General features: G+C 40.0%; 1 protein-coding gene across 1 annotated transcript in view; it reads right to left on the bottom strand.

The window, feature by feature from the left end:
• Positions 1 to 18039, bottom strand: part of cxxc5a (CXXC finger protein 5a) — a 25896-nt gene extending 7857 nt beyond the window's left edge. Inside the window, exons 1-3 of the mRNA XM_034201936.1 lie at positions 17870 to 18039; positions 17690 to 17746; positions 7325 to 8347 (exon numbers count right to left, since the gene is read on the bottom strand). Coding sequence (XP_034057827.1) covers positions 7325 to 8119 — 795 coding nt within the window. The 5' untranslated portion in view covers positions 8120 to 8347; positions 17690 to 17746; positions 17870 to 18039. The remainder of the gene's footprint in view (positions 1 to 7324; positions 8348 to 17689; positions 17747 to 17869) is intronic.
• Positions 18040 to 27067: the final 9028 nt, after the last annotated feature.

Raw genomic sequence — 27067 nt, 5'->3', positions numbered from 1 at the left:
TAGGCCTATAAATTGTTTATGTGCCTGTGTGGTCCATGGTTTGAGTCTGTGGTGTGTTGAGCGCAGCGCCGTCTGCTTTTTTGCAGAACCAGTAACTAAAGTAGGACTAAGCATACCGGTAGTTTCTGTGGACCTGTCTGCCCGTTTTGTGAGTGCACTGCGCGCGTGCGCACTTGTGTGGCATTGTTTGGGATTACCTAATTAAAATAGCGTCCCCCCAGTAAAAAGATCCCCACTACACCACTGTCAACAATTGTAAGGATTCCCTTATTGACACCCACAATAACAAAAAAACTCAAACCATAAACGAAAAGCATCTCTTCAATGCAGAAGTGCACGTGGGATGTTACACTGTCTGCCGCTCACAAAGAGCCCGAGTGTAAACCTTTAAAGCTTCTGTATCTAAACACCAATGACCTCCAGTTGGCACACACACTCACTGTTTGTCTGGCTCTAGGGGCAAAGCTTTTCTGCTCTCTGTCAGAGGTCAATTGTGAGTGATATGTAAATTTGATACGATTTCTCTTTATGAACCCAAGCACACATTTCATAGTCAGGGCAGGGCATGGTTAAAGCATAAAACATGCCCAATCTTTGTCTTGATCAAGCTACATTTATTAGAAAATGTAAAAAAAAATGTGGATGTTACAGTTACATTAAGTTTATTTTCTAAGAGCATAACTTAATGTGCCTAAAATACTAATGTTATGTTTGAAGAACATCCATAACATTAATCTGTTTGCAACTCATACAGTATATATCAATATTCCAATTACTGTATATAGACTATTCTGCAATGTTTCTATTATATTATATTTTATATTATTTACGTGTACTATTTTATCTGTTTTATTGTGTTGCACTGTGGGAGGAGCCTGACCTAAGATTTTCATTGTCATAACTACACTAGCTATGAACAAATTACAATAAAAGCCTTGAAACTTGAAACTTGAATACCACAACTTGCATAGATGCCAACAAAGACTTTTTCTGATCATCGAGATGTGATTTGCCCGGCAAATTCTATAATTGGTGCTTACTGTGTGGATTACCACTTATTTTACAAACATTATCACTGCCTTAACGAGGTTGTTTCCTTCATGCACTGTACTCCAAAAGGCTGTGTTCAGTACAACTTGGATACCACTCTGCCTTCTCGCTCTTTCTGCCTCCCTCTGCCTCCTCTGTCCTCTCCAACTTGTCCCTGTCTGCCCAGCAACTTGTCCACACGTCCGTGTGTCTCGGTGTCAGTCTGTGTGCCTGTCAGCTTGCATGAGCCTCTTCTGTCCTGACAGTCTGGTGTACGGTGTCTGGGAGGCAGGAAAGACCATGAGGGAATACGCTGCTCCCATATCAACGTCTGATACTGTCATATGGCCCCCAATGGACAAAACTAGTGTGTGTGGGTGTGTCTGAGAAGCATTGACCCAACCAAGGAATTTTACTACCACATATATTATTTTATAAGCGTATAAAGACAAAAACGCCAGTCTTACCACATGATATTTTTTATATTACACCCCCCGGTGAAGTACATCCTGAACGTACAGTGACATACAAGTAAAAACAAAATACAACTTCCTAACCCCGATTGTGTTCCTTTCACTCTGTGTTGAACGGCATCGCTGAGACTGACACCACTGGAGGGTATTCAGACGCAGAGCATAAAGAAACTGCCTTCCCACTTATTTCTCTCAAATGTAGCATTCCCAGAATAAATCCAGACATCTTCAGCCAGTGAGCTATGAGGTGGCAAAGGCCCCAGCATGCTAACTCCCCCTCACTTGCCAATTTTACGCTCCTCCTTGAGCTGCCATGAGCTTTCAATGGAGACCGTCAACACCCTTAAAATAAGCACACTGCTGCTGGACTGCACTTGTATACCAACGCGTTTCCGCTCACAGGCTCGTACAAATACAGAGAAATACAGTAACACTGCAGATTCAGAACAGTCATTTTTACTCTGTGCTCACAAGTGTGGGTTGCAACCAAATCTCTCAAAACCATCTGATAAACTGACTTCAAGGCACAAGTTAAATAAGACCTCATGCCCCTTTTTAAAGATTGCGAGTTGAGCAGACGGAGATGTGCCGCTCTATCTTTGATTGGAGGAGGATGTGACACCCAGGGCTGTGTGAGCTACAGCTGAGGCTCACTGCAGTTCACTCTGAAAGCCAGGAAGATCTTCTCCTCTGGCATAGGTGCGGCCCAAGTCTAAGGGGAATTAAGGGGAAGGAGGAATGTATCTTACAGAAGCCTTGTTTAAAGACAATACCAAACGGTCACTGACATTATTACATCTTTACTTATTACTGACATGTACGATTTACTGCTTCCTCTCTCCTTACTCGGCACATCCTCCGTGAATTCCTTCCTCTGACTTTTATCTTGTACTGACGACACCACGCTCATGGCAGAAAGGCCCAGGCCGTACTCTCTGATCTAATCACCTGCAGAACAATAGCTGTTGACTTAATAACAAAGCCATTGGAGACAACTACTAGACTGCAAATGGGAGATGTATGAGTGCATGAGGACAAATAAAAAGCAGGCAAAATTGAAAATGGTGTACTGCTGTCAGAGCAAAGTTGATAGTGTGTTGAAAATCAAGTTTAGGACAAAGAGGTAACAGGTTGCAGACCAGATGCATTTGAAATGTAGTCAGATATGTTGCAATGCAGAGAGGTTTAGTCACTTTATCTTTCTTTAAGATCAAACTTTACAGTGTCAAATCATATGAAAAATGTGTAATGCGAAGCACATGACTAAGAGAGGAATATTACCGAGATCACTCTGTCACAAAGATTTTATTTCATGCCGTGGGTTGTCGGGTGATTGAGGTTATGGTTTGATTCACGCTTTCTGTGTGGGCTGAAGCCGCACACTTTGGCACAAATGCTTCCTGATTTCAGTGTCATGACTAAGACATCCAGGACGCATGTGGCTTCACAAACTTGTAACTCTTATAAAAAGGCATTACTCTCGATGTCACATTTTATTATTGACACATTGACTATTCATGTATTCACATCCATTGATAATTGGTCCAACTGTAGGGTCACATTGTTTACATTTTGGCTAGGTAAAAGAGTGTCTGCGTTCATGTCTGATTGACTAATCTAAAAGCTATTTTTACAGATTGATGGATTTGACAAATACACTGATTTTGTGCAGATAAGATACATAATAGAGAAGTTTTGCCCGCTCAGCAAATACACAATATTTGTCTAATATTGTCACATGATAAATTAAGTTGCAAGCAGGGATGAACCCTATCACTTTAGGTCTTTGTTTGACTAACCCAGGGGTCTGCAACCTTTTTGACCAAAAGAGCCATTTTGCTCCTTTTTCCAAAACATTTTTTTGTCTGGAGCCGCAAAACATATTTCATAGTTTTTTATTGTTATATCAGACAAAAACTACAGTTTTTTTGCATTTATTAGGCTATTTATTACATGATATAAAACTGTTAACCTCTAATAAGAAACAAAGAACTCTTATAAGGAGAATTAAAAATAATACACAGGCCTACTTTAAAATAAATTAAACACAGCACTTGGGGAGTCCTCTGCACATTTGAAGGGGAAAAAAATATTATTAAAATGGGCCCACTTTGAAATAAATAAAACATATAGCTGCACCCTAAAAAGAGTGAAAGGTAGGGTAGGTAAGAATGGAGAAACCAGCTCGAGTGCGCTAGAATTTGAAAGTACACAACCGGAAAAAATATGCCTCTTCCTTCAGACTTCCTTACAGAGTCCCTCCTCCAACACACACGAACGCGCACATGACCAATGAGGGCACGAGATAAGTTTGTGCACAGATGGAAGGCTGACCGGCAGTTACGGCCCGTCCACACAGTGGCGTGCGTTGAAGCTTCCAACACTTCTGCCCATTCACTTTGAATGGGGTGACGTCACTTTTAGCGGAACTGCATTTTGGGAAGCGACGTGGAGCGTTGCTGGCGTTGCTCGCTTCAAAAGTTGAGCAATGTTCAACTTTTGACGCCTCGATGGAGGCGTCAGCCAATCGAATCATATGCCAGTACAAGCTCTAGCCAATCAAACCGCGTGCTTGTGTGTCTGGGGCGGGAGATTCATGTGATTGGTTGTTGGTCGAGTGTCAGACACGCCCGCCGGCAAGCGTCAACGCACGCCGCTGTGTGGACGGGCCGTTAGGCCATCCAGTTATTTTAGCCGGGCCGGCTCAGATGATTGGTCATGCTTTTTACAGCGCTACGGCTTCCAGAGATAAATTTTTGTATGTATTTATTGTCAAAGCATTTAATATATTCATTGCTATCGGGACGTTAAGAGCATTCCATGGAATATAACAAAAAGTGTTTTCTGAAATAAATTACATACCCCATTGAATTATGACTGAAGATCGTCAGCTGTCTTCCTCTCCCTTGTTGTTCCTCCATACGTAAAGGCTGCACCACCGTTGACAACTTCTCTCTACATATCAGACATACCGGTAAACCAGCATCGTTTGCTGTGAAAGCATATAACTCTGTCCACACAGAATTAAATCCTGTGTTCCTCCGGTACTTTTCTTTGATTTATCCATAGTTCGCTCATCGAGCCGGGGGTCAGGTTATTCGCCTCCAAGAAAAGGCGCTCGCGCGGGACCGTAGCGGGATGTGACGCATATTTTAGTTGACCTAATTAAAACCGTTTTGTTTTTTATTTATGTGTCACAGTATCACCTCAAAATACAAGATACGAAACATTTTCAACCATGCAACAAAATATAAATAGTACTACAAATACTTTTATTTTATTTCCTTCTTATTTTTGTCTAAGCTCAAGGGAGCCAGAGCAGAGGGCTTAAAGGGCCGCGGGTTGCCGACCCCTGGACTAACCCATTACATAAAATATGAAGTAGTACTTTTAGATGTCAGGAGTACAAAATGTGTGCAAGTTAATTACAATACATACAATTACTTGAGCCAATAAGCACACAGCTATTATACTTGGTACTCATGGCAGATTATGGTACCCTGGGGTGTCTGTCTTTCATATGAGGTGGCCTCTGGCAACATCAGCAGACTGACGTTTCGAGCAGAATGATGACCTATATCAACATCAACACTCATGAATATTCAAGCCCCCTTGGGTTTGGCATCACTGGTGTGAACGACTGGTATTAGGCTAACTGCCATGACAACATCAATTGCAAACCATAAATTAAAACAGAATTCCTTTCTGTTGCAGACGTTGAGTCGTACCACCTACATAGCGAGCTGACACATCTCAGCCTTTTGGTGAATGATCAACTTAGACAAATGAAGCCTCTCATTCATTTGCATCTGAACAATGCAACAGGGAAAAAAACAAAAGGAAGTCACATCAGCCTGATTCTCAACTTCCAGAAATATTGTCCCTTAAAGACAAGCGTTTAACTTATAATTTCACACCATCCAAAGGGACCATGCCACAATTAATGTTTCAACCTTTTTACTGTTAATAAAAAACATTTGCACCTTTGTTTATTCCAAAATGTACCATGTAATGTGTTGAGATCTTTCATTCAAAAGATTATTGTCATAATGTAAATTATTGGTTTGTTATTGGTTTGATGACGTGCAGATTGTTCACACCAATTTGTGCTTTACAATTCAACTAAAACACAGACATGATCTTCACTGTGATGGATAACCTATAGCCAACAAGTTCCACATTTTTAAACAATATACCATACCAGAAAGCATTGACTGCTGGTAGGAAATCCTCTGTTTAAATATATGGTTTTGTTAACCCTGCCACTAATGACCTCTTCCCTAAAAGTTACTTTCTCGCTCTGAAGTAACGTCACTTCCTTTGCTCCTGATGGACAACATTCCTACGGCTTTGTCCCTTGAATGTAAACACACTGTATGTACTTTTATCTGTATGCTGAAACAACTCATTATGCAAATGTCCTTGAGAGGACATTATCCTCAAGCAAATGTAAACTCTCTGCTAAAGAACACTATGGCATGCTTTCAAAAAGGGTTAGTAAGTCATTAATACTAGACGATGGTTTAAAACAAGCAGAACATTGACATGGCCTTTAAATAGATCTAACCCATGTGCACAAACAAGTGAAAAGGTGTAAATATTCATGTCAATCTTGAACATGAACATTCATTAATTGAGCTTTACTAGTTTAATATTGCATACAAATTACGCAACTCTGTGTCACTGAAAACTCTACACAAGGAGCCCTTTAAGGAGCCTTTCACTGTGGATGGCCAAAAGCAGCACATGAGGATTGGACAAGCAACATATCACACAAACAAGAGGCCAGGCTGTCACCCACAATCAACATCATAAAGGGAAAGAAGTAAAGCCATTAGCAGTTTGAAGCAGAGATCCAGTTTGTGTCAATTAGACCAGAGGCCTCTCCACTGGTTGCCGTTCACACTGTGTTACATATCCATCAATTCACTATGTAATGCCAAAGTGACAGGATTATCCATTGATCAAAAAAGTTTATTTCCTTTGAGATGGAACATCTGCTGAAATTGATTTCATGATTGGTCATTCTGCCATCACATGCTGGCTTAGTTAGGCCACTGAGTGCGATGGAGGTAACAGACAGGACGTTTGGAGGGACATTTAGATGAGCAGGACTGTCACCGGAGAGAAGGGCAGCGGCAGCAAAAAGAGGGGATGAGGTGGAGGGGAGGGGGGGCGCATGTGCCACACTGACACCTGGTGCTCCAGATGACAGCTCTGTGGCCAGATGGACCTTGCTACATGCACACAAATACACAAACATACCCATGCATGTACACTTATACACAAACACAAACTGTACAAATATTCACAATTACTGTCACACTGCCTCCACTCATACCTAATGATTCTTTACTATTAAGACATATGGACAAGGAGGATGTACATGAGAGAGTGCCTTGTGTTACCTTTAGATGAGTAATGTAGCCTACCAATTAAAAGATGCGGCCAGGATGATTGTGTTGTTTTGGTGGACAGATTAAAGACACTCCATGGTGACTACTTACGCTGCACATAACCATCACTCTACTCACCACCTGTCATTTCCCTGCCTGTGGAGCCATCACCCCACCAAATAGCCCCCCAGTAATATGTCCCCGGAAAGGAGTGACACTCAAGTGAAACCCAGAAGGTGTAATGCTAAAATTTGAGATGTTTGCAAATCTGTGTGTAATATTTTTGAAAGATTTTACAGCTGTTTTCTGTTGATAGTTCCTACATTTCTGATCCCACAATGACAATTTAACTTAAATGTTTTAGTCCTATTTCTAGGGGAACTCTAAAGAATAACCCACAATGCAACAGCATATCATAACACTTACCTCCAGAGCAGCAGAGGGCTTCTTCTTCAGTTCGTCACATTTACGAAACTTGCAGATCTGGTGGCCTGTTTTGCGATTCCGGCAGCTGCTGCATTGGTCGCAGTTAATTCGCCGTCGGCAAGGTTGGCACATGCCGCAACGTTTTCGCTTCTTTTTACCGGAGTTGATAGCAGAGGCCAGCTCGCTCTGCGCTGGGTACTCGGCCAGGCCGGCCATGTGTAGTGCGCTGTCCGCCAGAAACACTCCAGCCGGCGTCATGATGAAAAGCCCCGGGTTGAAGGGGAAACCACCCCCAATTCCATATGGGAAGTCAACAGGACCACCTACGGCGTCCGTGACAGACGTACCCTCCAAATCGCTACCCCCCGAGCCTGAATCTCCACCGCCAATTCCCATACCCATGCCCCCAGGCAGGAGCATGTGCTCCATACCGGCCCGCTTCAAAAGTGCTGCTGCCTGGGCAAAGTGCAGCAGGCCATTCTGTCCCTCTAGCACCTGTTCCAGGGTTCGGTCCAACTTGGCTGCCATCAGAGCAGAGACAGTGGGCTGCGGCTGCGGAGGCGGTTGAGGCTTTGCCGAGTGGCGCTTAGTCTCACTATTGTCCTTGTGTCCATAGCTGGTGGCAGATGAGACTGCTGTGTACTGGGAGAGGGTACGGGACTTCTTAAGGCTCTTACTGAGGGGCTCACTGATGATGCCACAGCGGTTCCTGCGCTCTATAACAGGAGAGTCCTGTTTGCTGTTGCTCCGCTCCTGGTCCTCTGTCCGGCCCCCCTCCGACAGCCCGCTAGACATGGTCCAGAGCGTACGTGACTAGGGTTGGAGGTGAGGGTGGAAAGGGGGCAGGGGTGAGTGAGGAGGGGGAGCAAAGACCTTTTCTCGGTCAGTTGTATGCCCCCGTTGAGAGTGGTGCCTCACCTAAATGGTCCAATCAACCAGCCAACAGGCAGGCCCCGGAGCCTTTAGCCCGCACTACAGCTCAGCCCTCATCCACGTTCTTCCATGGGCCTTCAGAAAAAAAACCTTACATAAGGAGAAAAGAGGGGCAAATTAATCATTAGTAATCAGTTATTCAAAAACATTGACAGAAAGTTGATATGGCAAATCTGTTGCATACATTAGGGATCTCCTGACTTAAGTCTAAAATTATCCAGTTTTATCTGTTTTTGGTCCCTACCAACTCCTGCAAAAAACATCTAGCTGTTTAGCTGCTAAATGCTCCACTATGCTCACCAATAGTTGTGACATGTGGTACCTGTCTGCTACCTGTCTGCTGCAGTAGGGTTTTCGCTGCTAGAGCTTAAAAGAGTTTTTTAAAAGAGCAATGAGTGAACCAAAACAGTAAAGTTGCGGCAGGTCAACTATTATCTGAAAATTACAGTAAAGCAAGCAGAGGCGTATCTACATCTGGAAAAAGGCTATAAAAAAAATGTGGGTAGCCTACAATTAGAAACATAATAATGTTTAATAATATAAAATTATGCAAACAATTTGTTTCTGAAATACAAATATTCTATCATATATTGTGGTCAGTTTACCTGGGTTTCAACACTTGTGGTTGGTTCAGTATTTCAGTAATATTGTTTGTTTTGTTTGTTTGTACTCATATATAGTTAAAACTAATGTAAAAAAAATTTCCGTTTGCATCTTGCGTTGACGTCACTTCCTGTTTAGTTCCGTCCGGATCAGTGACTTCCGGTTCGCGGGAGGATACTACTAAATGCTACAGGCAGTGCATGCTCTGAGTCTGAGAGTAAAACACCGGATCCAGTAGAAGATCGTAGAGACAATGCCGTAAGTAAAGTTGTAAAGATTCTGTTAAAAATCATGTTTGTTAAGTAATAAAAACTGGTCTATTTACATGAACAATAACAGTATATGTATATGAGTCAACAGCAATGCTAGTAGCCATGCTAAATGCTACCCACAGTGCAAGTACCACGTTTATCCATGTTTATTAGGGTGGTCCTTCAAATTGAAAGTGGGAAAGTCTAAGCTCCAACCCCCAGAATTCATTCTATAGGTCAAGAAAACTCCTGGTGAATTTTGTCCTCAATCTGACAACATTTACCCCTCCCTCATCAACCTTGAAGATGCTGGTGTGGCAGCCCAGGTCGATGAGGGAGGGGTAAATGTTGTCAGATTGAGGAACACTTTCACCAGGAAAGTTTTCTTGACTAATAGAGTGGTGAAGTCTCTCCCCTTCCGGTGGACCTCCATGGGACCTTATTTCGAAAAAATTATGTATTGAAGTCAATGGAGAGAGAAAGATTATCTTTCAATCCCGTTTGAATTGTGCCACGAATCACACATATGATGTTTATCAATTTAAAAGATAATTTTGCAAGTCAAAAAAAAAAAATGTGTTGTAAAACTGTGAAGTAACACATTTGTTTGTGTGAAACGCTCAATGAACTATATCTCTGGTCTCGCAGCACAACACACATCACCAAGATGGCCGTCACTACTGTCTTGTCAACAAAACGATTAACTACCCTCACTATCACCACAATGAAACACGTCCAGAAGAATGTCATGCAAAGCTGCCTGCCTGCCTTCCTTTGATTCTCTCTGAACTGCCTGGTCTTTTTAATGTTTAATGTCAACCATTTGTGCAGATAGCATGAAGTAGAAAAGATCGGCGATCGCCGATGCTAGCGTTAGCATTTCTCCCCCGGGCTTAAATTGTGTATTATAGAATGATCACAGTACTCTTCAAAGGGTTCACGAAATATGACTACTACTCTTACTGTTTAACATGTTGGGTTACTTAATGTTACTTCATATTAAGGCTAATAAAAATGACAAGGCTGTAATGCTAACTAACGTGCTAGCTACTAGCTAGGTAGCTAACTTGATCCAGCCACTCCTGGTCCTTTCATCAGACGGGAAGCGAAAGAACGAGCAAGACCCATTGCTGGTATGATAACAACCTGGTACTAAGCACACAGGCATCTTGTTAAAGTTATCTTATCTTAGCCAGCACCATATAGATAGATTATATATATATATATGGCGCTGGTCTTAGCTATCTCTTAGTGGAGGAAAACAATTGTGACATCACTCTGGGATTTGTAGTCTTTCTAGTTGCGTATTTTTCATCTTTTTTCATTTTTCATTTTCTTATATTTCAACAGTTTTACGACAAACTGTGACTTTTTTGACATGGAAATTATTTTTTAAGATTGACAAACATCATATGTGTAATTCATGGCATAATTCAAACGGGATCGAAAGATACGTTTTCTCTCTCCATTGACTTCAATACATTATTTTTCCGAAATAAGGTCCCATGGACCGGAAGTAGATGGGCGTGACTTCACCACTCTATAGAATGAATTCTGGGGGTTGGAGCTTAGACTTTCCCACTTTCAATTGTAAGGACCACCCTACTGAGGCTAAACTTCAAGGTTGATGAGAGAGGGGTAAATGTTGTTGGAATTTGAATAAAATTCACCAGGAGAGTTTTCTTGACAATCATAACAAATTCCGATGGTTGGAGCTTAAAATAAATGAATTTGAAAATGTACATGGCACTATAAGGACCACTCCAATGTCTATATCCAATTAAACAGAAAAGGAGGCCCCTAAACACACTCAAAATAATTCTTTATTTTGTATTCCCTCAATTGTTGTTACCCCTCTAAATCTTAAGACATTCGTTTATAAATCACACACCTTTTCCAATGTAAACCAAATTGGTGTTATGTTTAACATTCTTAATTGTACGCTTAATGCTGAATTGTACATGAAAATATGTGATTTTGTGTGCTATATCTCGTTAAACAAACGCACACTAGTTTGTGTTTAATTGCATATGTGGTTGCTCTCCTTAATGTCCTAATGTGTTACCTTATTTCCCTCTTGATGGTTCCCAGTGGAACCTTTTGATCTACCAATCTGTGCTTTGTGAACACAACTGACATAACTCTCAGATTTAAATTAAAAAAATGTTAAGGTAAAGTTAGTCATTTTTATTTTAGTCATCTCCAGTATTTATCTGTAATAAATGCAATTGTAATAAGCACTATTTGAGACTGACTTTATACATTAATTGTATTGCCCTGACTGCAGTTTAGTCATTTATGAAATGTTGCATTTATTGACTAACAATTACATGCTCATTGATCGAGCGTGATACACAGTGTGTTTCTTATTAGACACTCACACAACAATCTGATTTAGCTGCAGAAAATACAGCCAAAAACCCAGAGGCAGAACAAAGGAAGTTTTCTTTTTATTAACTAAGCATGTCTTTTGATTGCTATCATTGTGTTAAACATATATTATATCCTATTACTTTTAAAGGCCAAACCTGTAGAGCGACAAAACATGAGCTTAAATAGAGCGGTGGGGCTTATGAGGAGGGTACGCCGGCTAAGAGACTCCCCACTGGACAGAGATGCATCCACCGGCTTTTAGCGCAGGATTCCTGTGACTGCTCATCTATGAAAATAAAAACTATGTTGCTATTCTCCTGACCTGTCCATGTTCACAAACAAGCATACCACCTCCCACAGAAAAGCTGAGGAAATGGCCGGGCCAGTCCTTATAAGGGAAACAAAGGGAAAGGGAGGGGAAGAGGATGGAGGGGGGGTGTCTGTGCAGTGTGTGGAAATTGGAAGGCCAGAATTAGTGGGAGGTAAAGCTTCAAAGGCAAGAGCGCAGCCCCCACATTCTCACCAGCTCAGGGGGATGTGGCGCCAGCGAACCAGAGCCAGCTCCGCAGCCCCGCAGCCCCACAGTTTCAGTTTCTCCCACTACAGCTCTGACCAGGGTCCGGTTTCCCCAAGGCATCTCAAACTAACTGCCTCTCTGCTCAGTTGTGGTTGCGCTGCAAATCAGGGGTTTTCTTGCGGTTTAATGGAATATTGGACCTGAAATTATGTGTTTGTGACCACAGGTTTTTATTTGATTGTAATATTGTCTTAAATTAGCTTTTTGGCAACGGTGCATTTTGGTTAAATAAATCTGAGTGTATATCAACATTATTTTTTTAATTAATTAATGCCTTGCAAAATGCTCTGATCCAACTGCTTTATCAAGGGTCTGAAAACAGTAAATGTGATAAAAGAGTTGAGTTTTTCACATAATCAATAAACTGGCACAATAGCTAGAATAAATAAGCTCTCAGGATGCCTAAAAGGTGACTAAGTTGGCGATTGCGTTTCTTGAAAACCTTGAGAAAAATATATCTCTGATCAGCTGTTACATTAGAAATCTGACAGAGGACTTTTTGTCCTGCTGGCCTGCTGATGACACAACTGGTTAAAAAAAGGCAAATGAAAATGCTTGTACACATGCTGCTGTTCTTCAGTGATGACGACCTGGATAATATGGATGTGACACACTACTTTTCCAATACTGCTGACTTGCTTTGCGCTAACACCTGCTGAATTACAATAACGCACCTCTTCTCCAGGTGAATATGAATAATTTGACAAATGATTGGGATTTTAAGGAATGCACACTTTTCATTTCTATTGTAGCTGAGGTGTGACAAGCGCTAAAATGCTTCAGTCTCTAAGGCACCTCTCTGTGTACAGTTGAATAGTTTCATGATGAAATCAATGCTATCTATGTTCAGGAAACAAGCAGATGCATCTCAGTAGTAACACATCATCTTCACATTTTAATGATTGTATAAATGCTCATAGTCAACATTTGGTGCCACAAAGAATACAACTCTACCAAAGCAGCGTGTAATGACTAGCACATGTATGCAGATTTGTATCATACTAGAATTAAGGCATGGTCACCTATTGTATCTTCATGTCCACCCACGTACCTCCTTCCATCCCACTGACCTATCAGTCACACTCTCTCTGTCATCATCAACCCTCAGCATGGCATAAAGTCTCAGGCTAAAAACCCCTCCTCTCCCCCCCCCCCTGATTTCTAGCGTCATGGTTCTTAAGATCCCTTCACCACATCATTTACAGCAGAGGTTTATGTCCTCATGTGAACTGTCTATTAAACCACCACTGCCTCTAATGCTCAGTGTCAGGTATCTGCTGCAGAAACCTGATCAGTGGCGTGGTTTTGTCCTTCGAGGATGTTTACTCAATTTCCTGTGATGTAATGGACTTAACGCTGTGTTTCATATGAAAGCCTTTTTACGCAAGCTTTATGTGAATTGACCTAACAAGAGCACTGTAATTAGTAGGTGCTTCGGGGACAGCATTTCTTGCACCTCGAGCTGTCTCTAGATTTTAAAAATAGGTGTTATTACTAGCTTCATGCTAGTTTTTCTTCAATTTTCTACACAGGAGTGCAGGATGGATATATACACATCTGGATATAAATGGTCCAAATTATCAATACAGGCAAAAAGCCTTTCTTCGATAAACCAATGAGCTCAATTGGACGATGGAGAGCGCAAGTGCAGCCTGAGAGGCGTAATCTGATCCCGCAATCGAAACATCCATAACAATAATTGGTGGCCTCTTGTTTGGTAAATTCAGACCTGCAGCTGAAACGGTCACTCTGCATATAGAGAGGCGAAGTCCCGCCCATCTACTTCCGCCCCATGGGACCTTATTTCGGAAAAATTATGTATTGAAGTCAATGGGGAGAGAAAACGTATCTTTCGATCCCGTTTTGTGCCACGAATATGATGTTTGTCAATCTTAAAAAATAATTTCCATGTCAAAAAAGTCACAGTTTGTCGTAAAACTGTTGAAATATAAGACTATGAAAAATACGCAACTAAAGACTACAAATCCCGGTCCCGCATGCTGGCTCTTACGGAACCGACTAACTCCCCTTGTGTGTATGCACAGCTCTCAACGTGCCCAGACTTGTAGTGATTTTCACCTCGTTTAATACTTTCCGCCTCATTCTGAAAGAAAGAAGTGAAATGTTTCAACGTGACGGCCGTCTTGGTGTGTGGTGCGAGACGGGAGATGTAGTTCATTGAGCGGTTTCACACAAAAAAAGTGTTACTTCACAGTTTTACCACACATTTTTAATTCTTTGACTTGCAAAATTATCTTTTAAATTGACAAACATGTGTGTAATTCGTGGCACAATTCAAACGGGATCGAAAAATAATCTTTCTCTCGCCATTGACTTCAATACATGATTTTTCCGTAATAAGGTCCCATGGAGCTCCCCCGGAAAGGGAGGGACTTCGCCTCTCTATGACTTTTAGAAATGTTTGTTTTTTTAGGCCTGATCTTCACTATAGGCTCAACTCAATTATTTTGTTTACGCTTTAAGGAAATCTGAGTGTTGGATAATGACTCTTTTATTGGTCAATAAGTAATTTAGTGTAGCCCATCAAATATTGACTAACCTGAGGGGCAATAACACAACGTTCCTAAAGTGACAAATGTTGCTGCTCAATCAGTAAGGACACTTAGTAAAATGTTGACATTGTTTTTTAAATCAGCTCAGTCACATGTGTCCCTTTTTTTTGTCGACAGCAGCTGATTTGCAGAAGCTGAACAATTGTTTGAGTAAAGTTAATAAGGACCATATGGAGGATGGTGGGTTTATGATATATGGTTATCAGTTTGTGTGTGAAGTTGTATTTGTTTTAATGTTCTACTAGCTTATAATTGAGTGAGGGTTAACTATGACAGCTCTGTCAGTGAGCATGTATACACAAATTGAATCCAGATGTTCTTGTTTGTTTGAATATAATTAGAAAAAAGTTCAACATTTTATAGAAAATGTTTGATTCAGACAAGAACAGTATCACATTTCTTTATGAGCATCTATCTTCTCATCACATTTAACTATTCAAGAAAGTAAATAAGCGCACTTCCAAAAAGGTGTTCTTAAACCATAAGGTGAAAATATCCACATTTTATATATCTGAAGCAAAAGTGGATATTACATCTACACAGTGTGTCAAAACATTGTAAAAGAAAACGTGAGTAAAAATATGTCACAGGTTCAGTTAATGGATCCTTAGCAATGTATAAAAGCAGAGGTATTCATTTATTAGAGAATTTACCCAAACTTTAGAGCTTGAATCAAATGTACAGAAAATACTGCACCTGCCCAGCAATAACACGGATGATTAGATCTTCAACCACAGTGTTGATTTTGTCCCGTCTGATAACTAACAGCTCATTTAACACTTAATAGCTCCAAACTTTTCCTTGAATAAGCAGTTTTTAAAAAGAAACCTGTATAAAAATGAATGCAATAATATAGTGACAACTGATGAATGGTCTGTTGGTTCAGGAGTTCAATAGGTTGGATCAATATGGAGGGACGCATTCAAGGCCAGTGTGTTTACGTTTCCTATTGTTAGTGAGATTCAGGACCATTTATACTGGGGACATGTCTCCACCACTTTTGGCAATGGCCACATTTGTCCCCACAACTTTGCATTAGGATCATCTGTTAAAAATGTTCAGAAGATGTGCATTAAGAATTGTACACTTTGAAAAAGATGTATTTGCTCAGAGAACATGTACAATCGGACTGGTTACACTTTCTGGGTGTATTTCTGTAACCCAAGTGCAACACGGTAGTATGAGTAATAGTTGAATAGATACTAGTAATTGTTGCCCCCGCTTTGCAGCAGCTTAGCATATACTGTACTGTCAAAAAAAGTAGTGTAAGCATATGTATATATGTACTTTATGTATCGTTTACGGGCAGGGGCGCCGTAAGGGGGTGAACAGTTAGGACGATATAAGGGCCCGTGACTGACAGGGGCCCAAATTATTTTAGAACATTAAGAAAAAAATGTTTAAGTAACCATCTTTTCATGGGGCCCAAAATCCCTGGCGGCGCCCCTGTTTGCGGGGGCCTAATGCAGCAGTATTTTTTTTTTAATCTGAAAAAAGTGTCCACACCACTTTTTGAGGACAATAATCTGATTCAGGACAATAAATGTAAACATTTGAATTACAATTCTTTTTAACATTTGGGATTTTTTTAATATCATAAATGTTTAAACACATTGGTGTGGTCCAAATAGTCTGCTTTCATATTCAATTCAAATACCATTGAAACTCAAGATATGAAACTTTCTTCCAATTGAAAATCCTGAATTATTGTAATTTATTTTAGATAATCCCCCACTAATTGCAACCATAAAGCTTAGCCGAATTGGAGCATTCACGTTATTCAGTGCGTTGAAGTAACTAAGTAAGTGTCCTGCGATGACGTCACTGCCTGCGCAGGTGCCAGGTAATCGGAGTCAGTTATTTCTTTGAACAGAAACAACATATATTGACTAATGTCCTGCAGGGTTATGAGGCACTTGGCCCGCCACAAACGCAGCTGACTTCCACCTCTAGAGACGCGAGAATACTTAATGCATTATACCAGGCGACGCGTAATGCAAACCCCCCTCCCCCCTCTCTACCTCTCTAGACGCGCTGTCTGCGGACTCTCGTACATTCACTATTCCTCCCACCTCCTGTCGACTGACACGCGCACACAGACACGCACACCATCGTGCAAAGGCTACACACGCAGACGCGCAAACAGAGGAAGTTAAAAAGCCTGGTGACAATAATAAGACTCCAGCCTTCATCCATTGTCCATAACCTGCTGCGTCTTATTCTCCCTAATGAGGCACACAAAAAGTTAGAGGAAAACAACCATGCCGTGCATACTGTGCCTTCAAATTACTCGCCAACATATAGCAGCACTTGGAGCTGCGATACTGGTGCTGGGTTGCATGGGGAGGGGGGGCTGTAAATCTCCGGGTAGCGCGATGAAGGCTGGTGCAACCTACCTGGGAACTTTCTAATGATGCCCGGAGGAAAATAGGAAGGATATGACATTTGGATCATCTTTACGCGAGTGATGATGATTGTAGGGTTAAATAAAAGTTTCAAATATGCTTCACAGGGTGACGACCAGGAAGAAGATTGTTGTAAAAAACCAACTCTAATGCGCGTTGATCTGTTCCTTCATTAACTGGAAGCGTTAAGTTTATTGCGCATGATTCACAATAAAGCATCTGGTTTGGCTTCAGTGTTCTGAGCCGTATAATAAAGAGACATTTGGATGTATCTAACTGACAGCAGCTTATAATATCCCGTTCACAGCACAGTGCTCAAGCTTTACCTTGACCCCATCACAGGTGATTTTAAAACCTTTGTATTTATTTTGTTAATACAGAGAACATTGGATTTAAATATCTGCTTTAGTCTGGACTCGGTGATCTATAAGCATACAGGCTGTACGCGGCACCAGCATTGGGTCTGCAGTCGCACATTTGAGGAAGAGCCCCGATTCAACCCCGCTATAACTTGAACCCCTAAGAAGATGACATCCCAACTTTCAGCAGACTTCAACAAAGTATGATGCTTCCCCCATCACCACCCCTCCTCCCCCCCTGCCATGTATCTGCATATTTGCAAACACAGTCCCATTTCTATTCGCACCTACCAAAGCAGATCGGAGCCGAGGGGAGGGCTCCCACAGTCCGAGGGTCCGTCTCTCAGCCTGCCGTGCAGAATGGTGACAAAAAAAAAGAAAAGGGTAGAAAAATAGCTTATTCTCCGAGAACACAATCCCACAGAGTGGCTGCCTGTTAATGACAAATGTGAAAAGAAAAACAATATTCACCGTCAGTTAATTTGGAAAAAGCGTACTTTCTCTGAGGCTGAACGCGTGGGTTCCCCCAGCTTTCTCGGTCCTTGCAATACCACCTCTACATCCCCGCTTGCAGAGAGGAACATGCAAACACATTTCATAGATTTTTGGAGCTTCGCGGAAAAACCGAAGTGGACTTTTCCGCGGTGCGCGCGCGCTTCAGCTGAGGCAATAATAAACGGAGAGAGACCGCGAGCTCCAGTGTGATGTCAGGACAGCTGAGAGGTGGAGATTCAGAATAAAAGTGAGGGCTGATGGGAGAAAAAAAAAAAAAATCCACCTGAGAGATTTATTTAATGTTTAATGTTCAGGCCAACATTCAAATATATATATAGGGATTGTTTTGTTATGCAAATTAGTTTATTCGACACACAACTGCCTGGATATTTTACTTAAAATTAAAATATTTTCTTTTAAATTAAAATATTTTCTTTTAAATTAAAATATTTTCTTTTAAATTAAAAATATTTCCCCTAAAATTTAAATATTTTCCTAAAATGTTTAATATTTTCCTTAAAATAAAAAAATATATATAATTAGCTTATAGGTATACTTTTTTTTAAATGTGATTATCTGCAATTTCAAAGTGTTGAGAGGGGTTGTGATGATTTTAAACATTGTACTTTGTTGTTTTTAGTGGATGTGACGCAGAGTGGCGGAGGTTAAACACTTAATTCCCCCATCATTTTATTAACAGTTTATCCATATCACCGGGCAAAGCTGACAGATCAGCCGGATCCCCGCGCGCTCCTCCCCGCGCACAGCCCCAGAGTCCACTCCACCTCTTTCCACTGTCCTGTCTGCTGGCAGGCGGCCAACCCAAGTGTGTGGAAATGACACCGCCAGGGCGGCAGAGATTTTCCTTCATTTCTCTCCTTCCCGATCGCAGACTGGCTGACATTGGCTAGAAAGTGGAGCAGCTCGTCAGGGACAATCAATGCGAATCGATCGAGCTGTGCGGTTGAGGCTCCAGAGCTGGAAAATATCGCGGCAGCTGGAGAGAGAGAGGGAGAGATAGAGAGAATAGGAGAGGAGGGGGTGTTCTACCAAACTCTGTAGCCAACTAACCTCCCTGCAAACAAATATGCTCTGGCTCTCATAAACATGACACTCACTTAGTAAATACTAAAGTCACAAAGCGACCAAATGTGTAATTACGCACAGGATTTGTGATCCAAACGCATACAGTCCACCAGCAGTATTTATTTTATAATTTATTTAGTGCAAAGCCAACTGAAATAATGATTCAAAGTGAAATATCATTGCTATATTTCCAAGATTTCAGAATAAATGACACTGAATTTGGAACTTGGCTTTAATATTTTACACAATGATCCATACGAAGGATTTTGCATGAAGTTATAATGCATTGTTATTCTGTTTTAAAGAAAATCCTAAAATTCATCCTTATATGTCAAATTCAATTTTAAATGCAAGGAAATTATCACATATATGTAATTTTTTTGTTCCACTCAAAAGTGTAATGTTTAAAATAGTGATTGTCATTTAATATGGTGATATGTATCTCATTTTGTATTACTCCAAAGACTATGGTTGTGTACTTTGCTACTATAGGTTCCAGTTTTCACAGGTTATTATTTATAATATATAATAGTATTCAAAACGTATCGAATGATCCAAAAAATGTTCATACATTAAAAAAGAAATGAAAGAAGGCATCAGATTTGTATTTTCACGGCTGGTTAACGACATATGTTGTGATAAAAAAGTATAAAGTAAAATCTTGCCAAGAAAAGCTTCTCAATGGCTAAAAAGTGCCCAATACCACTTTTCTGTTTGATACCAACACTGCTCATAATCGCTTTTATCAATGGCTTTTGCCTCACATAGCTATTTAAACATGAAGGAACCTATACAACATATTATACTTCCCTTAGAAAGAAATAGCACACAACATGACTCAGTTACGCAATGCTGCGACTTCTTTTGAATTGTAACCTTTTTCCACACAGACATTTTAGCATATATATTTTTGATTGGTCAGCACCAGTCAAACATTAACAATGGAATTTAAAGTGAAGCTTTGTCTGAAAGTTTAAATCTAAATGTGTGTCATGATAATAAATAATACTACGCTCAATGTAGCCAATAACTCAATGATGGTTGTTTTAAAGATAGTTTAGGTTATAATCGGATTATAATTCTTCCCCAAAATATCCGATCCAGTTATCTTGGCCACTTATAAAAGGTCTAAAAATCCTGATAGAAAAACATTACTATCCTTAGACCAAGTGGATAATGTTTCCTGTTTATTTATGTCCAAACATGTTTGTGACCTTGACATGATTGACACTAAATTAGCCTTAAGATAGGGAAAGTGGACATCATGTTATAATTTAAAATACCAGTAAAGGACTGTCATAAAAAGGATACATTTTGCTTCCATAAAAACCCAATCTGACCCCATATTAAACAGACGGACGTTACATATAGGTTGCTCGTCGTGTCGTTCATAGGTTGAAAAGAGAAAGCCTGAGAGAGACGGAGAGTCACGCATGGATAGATGGGTAGGAGGGAGCAGCAAGCTGTGACTCTTGGACATGTTCTGGTGGGTGCACTGAACCCCGGAGGCTGCAGACACACTCAGCTCTTTGTTGTTTTCCTTCTGCACAGGGAGGCAGGGTACTTTCCTGAGCTGGGGAGGAGGATTAGCGTTGCATGGCCTCCATCCCCAGCTGCACACATGACCAGCCCCGTAGGAAAGCCCCCGAAGACAGCCCAAAAAGAGGTACGTAAGGGATGAAGGGAGCAGGGCGAGGCATGAAAATCGCAGCTCTCCGCAATACTGAGGAATGTTGCAAGCTCTTTACACCCTCAACATGATCACTGGGAAACTCTTTGAACAGTCCCCCTTATTTTAAAGAGGCTGGCTTTTTATGTTCTACTTGTTTATAAAGTGTTTCTCCAAGTTTAAACGTTTTCTTTCTTTGTTCTGCAGCACACACATATAGACTTGTTACATCCACTCCTTAACCTAATCCTCATCCGCCTGAAAAAATACAGTCAGCTATCCCCACATGCACCAATATCTATTCTAATATTTAACGATTTTAAAGTCTTGCAAAATGCCTCTGATTGTGAACTATGACTTATTGTCTTTGTTGCTCAAGATTTAAAGTCCAGGGGAAGTTAATCATATTATTAAAACATTTACTTTTACAAATTGATCTCATTCCCAAACATGTGTGAAACATGACATCTACTGGCAACAAACAACGTCCTCGCTCGCTCCAGTTGGCTGGGTTTGGGTGCCAGGTGATGTCACTTCCTGTAGAATACCATATATCATCTGTCACCAAATTTTACCAGCTGTTGGAGCAGATTGTTTCAGTTGACTAAAACCTCCAGGAAGTCACTGAGTTCAGGGTGAAATACATCCAGCGGGCGTTCAACTGCATATCAAACTTTAATATGTTGTTCTTGCATTTCAGATTCCATACAAATGTGGACATGTATGAGCTTTGGAGGTGTAGGTAGGCTTTTCTATTTTAGCTTTTGGGTGACCAAAGCCAGCTGTTTCCCCTTCTAATTTCTTCCTGCTTCTCATCTTCATGCTAAGCTAGCTAAATGCCTCCAGGCTCTGAGTCCATAGCTAATGCAAAGATACAAAAGTGGTACCAATCTTTTCATCTTGGCAGGAAAGTGATTTGTCAGTTAATACAAAGTCAATTACATAACAAAACAATAATGCTAATTATTTGTTTATTTATGATTATCCTAATGTTTTTGTAATTTTTTTGGGTTGGAGCATGTAGTGTAACCATGAGATTATTATGCTGTGAAAGCTTTTGGTGATTAGATATCACATACAATACCAGTCAATCAGAATAAAACCGAGTCACTCCATCTGCTCTAAATCCAGATTAGCTAATGTGGAAGTGAGCAAATCCAAATTAATTCAATATGGGTTCTCTGGGCGTCACATGGACAATGGGCTGTCAGAGAAGCAAGAAAAGATAAATGAATCTACTCACGCTGAACTGTTAGTAATGCGAGCCAAGACATTTTGCCTGTGACGTAATTGAATCACACACAACATGGCTCGTTTAATTAATGGCTTGTGCAGTTGACGTGACTGCAAATAAGGTAAGTTAACTCTTCAGTATATGATGTTGTAATATGCCTTTTTTTGTGCCATTCCCTCTGTGCCAGGCGGGATGCCAGCAAAAACAGGATTTAAATAGAGAGTCAACAAATGTAGCTGCCAACAGGTCATTGACGTTATGGAAATACTCCACCTGAGAATAAGTTTGTCTACATGTTACAGTCAGTAACATCCAAGAATATGTCATTTCAAAGCAATCAGAAATCCTTTATTTGTCCCACAATTGGGATATTTATAATGTTACAACATTAAGGGGACAGTTCAGATACAAAGGTAAGGACATATTAATTATAGAGGCTTGCTCCTGAGTTATAAAATCAAATACGTACACAATCATGATACAATGAAAGAGAAACATTATATAAAGAAAGTGAACTAGCAGCCAGTAATGGTAATAATATAAAGTACAAATTATATATTGCAATATTTACTGCAATATCTTTTGAGGCAAGAATCAACCTTTCCCTTTTGTGTATTATCTGTTCCTGTAATATTGGCAACATTCAACGATACAGCACGTATGTTGCACACTACTATCAATGAACTGCCCAAAGTGTTTTTGTGATGTGTTTTTACAAAACAAGCAAAAGTCGTACACGCCTTGTGTGAGCCTCCCTGCTTCCTGATGAGTAACACTGGCTCCATTTCTAGAGATGTATTACTCATCCTGCCACTAATCACAGGCTCAGCCTCATCTGTCAGGAAGCTAGTGGCTCTATTGTCTTGACTGACAGTAAGAGGACACAAAAGCACGACAAAATGACATCAACAACTGCTTAGCTTGTTCCACTAAATAAGTAGTGTCATTAGTCTCTAAATGTGAAGCAAACACTGCCCCTCCTGTAGCAGTACCAGCCAACCAGCTATTGCCGTTGTAGTAACATAAGGGTTGGGGCCCCATCTAGTGGCAGGAAGCGGTCTGAGAAAGAGCCTTTAGAGAGAATAATTGAAATTATACTTGGTAGTAGAGATGGCTGATTCGTGTGTTATAAATAAATCATAACAGCATTACTCTCAGTGAGCTCTCAAGCAGTATTTAGCCCGTACTGCTTCCTAATGGCTATAAACGTAAGATTGGGTAATGCTCCTCTCACATTCTTTAATTCAGGGGTGTCAAACTCAAACACACAGTGGGCCAAAATAAAAAAATGGGTACTAGTGGAGGGCCGGACTGGTTCAATGTTTATTGCAAAACGTATTGAAATGAACTTATTGCACATATTAAACCTGGAACTAACAAAGCTTAAATTATTGCCTATAAAAACAACATTAAACATTAAATAATCAGTTGCATTCATTTCTTATGGCTCTATCTGCAGCTTTTCCAGAGTCATTTCTTATGATTACATTTTTCCACAGGCCAACAACAGCTTCAACAAAACTATTTCCCTCAAAGAACAAACCAAACACGCCCTGTTGTCGTGAGAGAGAAAGTGCAGAAGGAAACATCCATTAAACTCAGTGTGCTGCTCTGTGATGCTAGTTCAAGCAGATACTTGGCATCTCATCTTGGGTGCAAGGTCATCAATGTTTGGGCTCAGGCTCTGAGCTGAGGAGACCCTCAGGATTGAGTGAAGGTGTGCGTGCAATATACCGGCGGGCCAGATCTAATAATAATAAAAAGTTATCCTGCGGGCCAAAATTAAATCCACCAAGGGCCTGATTTGGCCCCCGGGCCTTGAGTTTGACACATGTGCTTTAAGTGTTTCAAAGGAGCGTTTTTGTCCGAAGGAAAGTAGCAGAGGTGGTAGAAGTACTCAGATCTTCTACTTGAGTAAAAGTAGAAGTACAGAGTGTAGGAATACTCTGTTACAAGTAAAAGGCCTGCATTCAAATGTTACTCAAGTAAAAGTACAAAAGTATTAGCATCAAAATATATTTAAAGTATCAAAAGTAAAAGTAGTCATTGTGCAGATTGGTCCATTTCAGAATAATGTATACGATATGTTTTATAATGATTGGTCATTAAAGCGTTATCAAAGCTGGTAAAGGTGCAGCTAGTTTGAATGACTTTGTATTGTAGCTTGTGAATTTACTAAGTGGAACTAAAGTCTGATTTAAGACTTGATTATATTTCACATCATTAATCCAGATCTGTAAAGTAACTAAAGGTATTCAATAGTGGAGTAAAAGCACAGGACTTACCTCTGAATTGTTGTGCAGTTAAAGTACAAAGTAGCATACAATGGAAATGCTCAATTAAAGTACAAGTATCTCAAAATGTTACTTAAGAACAGTATTTGAATGTACTTAGTTACTTCCCACCTCTGGAAAGTAGTCACCAAAGTTTAAATTCAAATGTGTTGATTCAAACATCAGCATTATATCAACATTTTTAAAATCTGCTTCCACGCTCACATTAGCATCCCTTCAGGTTTACAGTACAGGTTCAACTAAATGGTTTACTTCAAAAAGTTCATGCATCCAAGTCTTAACATCCAACACATCTTTAGTCTGAAAACCAAATATAAAATATTTACAGAAAAGAAAAGAGAGCTAAATTATGATTATGTAGTTTCTGTAATTATAGGCACAGCATGTTGGCCTACATTAAGCACAATTATACTTGTAATTTTAGGGAGCATTCTTGCAAAAATGTGGTTTCCAGTTTGAAATTTAAATCTGTGTTTTTTCTCTAAACATTGGGATGTATCTGCAGGTGTTTTGGTGAAAGTTGGACCCTGAAGGCCTATTTTGTATCAGCAAGTATGTATTTTGATCCATTGACAGCACTGACACGATGTCAGGCGAGTGGCGCAGTGGAGTAGTGCGTTGGTGTTCGGATCAGGGGAGCACAGGTTCAAACCCCACTGCAGTCAGCATGTCGTTGTGTCCCTGGGCAAGACACTTCACCCCAAATTGCTCCTGTGGGGGTTGTCCACAGTATTGAGTAAGTCGCTTTGGATACAAGCGTCTAACATGTAATGTAATTAATGTAGCTGATAGCGGTAAAAAAACAAAACATGATGAGATGCAGATTCAGCTCTCAGTAATAACGTTTAAGGCAGGTAGTAAGTAATTCAGTTACATCTTTCAGTAATTGTTCATTTTGGCAACTAAGGTGATGAAAATGAATCGAATTAGGACTACTGCCTAATGGGTGTATTCCTCCGCTCATCAGTCAAGTTGCAGTTTACTATGTCTTTCCAAAATATCACCCCTTCATCATTTTATCCTATGAGCCATTTTTGTCATCACTAAATTGTTTTACCTATAAGGTTTAGTGAGGTCACAGTGACCTTTGACTTGAAGCTGTTTTTTAGTTGAACATTCTTGGATGTAATAGCTTTTTGAATAATTATTTTGAATTGGATTTAGTGCTTCTTGAGTTTTGTATGAATATTGTTCTTGAACTTCGCCATTTTTGTAAGTAATTTCTGTTCAACAGCTCCATAGTGTGTTTTTATTGGATATTAGTTCTTCTATTTTTATGAAGAACCCAGCCATTTTTATACGTATAAGGTAGTTGCTACAAAAATACTTTAACTAGAAAAAAGTAAATAATAGGACTATTACCAATACTAAGAACTATAAAATCCTTTACGTACTTAACTATAAGCTACACATTGGTGAAATCAATCAAATACATTGTTTCTTATCAAATGGAAGCTGTGACGCAAGTCAAATGTCAGCCTTGATGTGATCATTAATATGGTATCGAATTAAAAGAAAGGAAAAACTCACTAAAGAAACTGCTCAATCTTTGAAACAATATTCTTATAAAATGTGAAAAACACTGGAATTCTAAAGAAAAAAGCGGTGTGTCAAACTTTTCGAGTGTAGAAATACAATTCCCATTGATTTGAAGTCATTTGGTTACATGAAATAGAAACTGATTTCTTTTTGAAAAACGAGGCAGCAAATGTCAATAGAAATCAAATAAAACAGAAGAAGCACTAAAGTCCAATAAAAATATGGGTTTCCTAGTTTGGTCTTATTCGTAGTAAAAATATATTGTACTGGATTGCAGGCATGTGTCGCATAACATGGAAGCTATTGAAAAATACAATAGCAAAATGGTAAATACTGTATAACACTTTTCCAGTCCAGCAACCTCTGACGGCGCTTTACGGCACAAGTCAGCATTCACACACTGTTGTCAGAAGCTGCCATACAAGGTGCCACCTGCTCATCAGGAGCAATACACATAACAATTCACATATCAATGGTTGTGCCAAGGACATATCAACATACTCTGAGGGGCCAAAGGATCAAACAATCGACCTTCAGAATGGTGAACGACCCCGCTTCCTTCCTTCAAAATATCAGACTATTTGTTCTAGTCTTATAGATTTAGGTGCTTTTTGCATCTGTTTAGATAAATCAATGCAGGTGAGAAGATGGCTGGGACTTAAAAATGCAATTAATGTATTGCATAAACATTAATATAATAAAATGGCTACATTTGTGCTAACATGAAAAGAGCAGTTAATGGCACTGCCTCCATTGGTGATAAGTAGGAACTGCAAGAGGCACTGAGCTCATTATGACACACTGACTGTGAATTATCTGATCATCTGAAAACATCAATATGCACTAAAAGCATTTTGAATTATTTCAAAATGTAAGCTGTGAATTACATCTGTTTTGACCACAAATATTGTATGCTATTTAATTACCCTTTCATGGGAAATGGTGTTCCAGGAGGCTTTCAGTGAAAGTCAATTATTTTCCTTTCAGTCCATATGGGATGACATATCTATTAGGCTAGCCTACTTGTGAAATTCCACTAGCCACTCATTTTTGATGAATCATATTTCTTTACATTTGTATTCATCATCAACATCTATATATTATTAACTAAAACCACCATTCGTTCCATATATTTAACAACAAATGATAACATAAAATAAAAACAATTCCAGCTTTCGTTTCTGCCCTTTAGGCTACAGCAGTCACGTTTGTGCTATCATCCATTTTGACGTTGGCTATGTGTGATCTTCAGAACATGTGTTTATAGCTAATCTGAGGCAAAAATAAATCGAGAATAGCTCAAATGTTATTGTTGCAGGTCAAAATGCCTCTGGATCGCCAGCTGGAGTCCC

The sequence above is a fragment of the Gymnodraco acuticeps genome, unplaced genomic scaffold (assembly GCF_902827175.1).
Source record: "Gymnodraco acuticeps unplaced genomic scaffold, fGymAcu1.1, whole genome shotgun sequence".
NCBI lineage: Eukaryota > Metazoa > Chordata > Actinopteri > Perciformes > Bathydraconidae > Gymnodraco > Gymnodraco acuticeps.
This window is presented reverse-complemented; position numbering and strand designations above follow the sequence as displayed.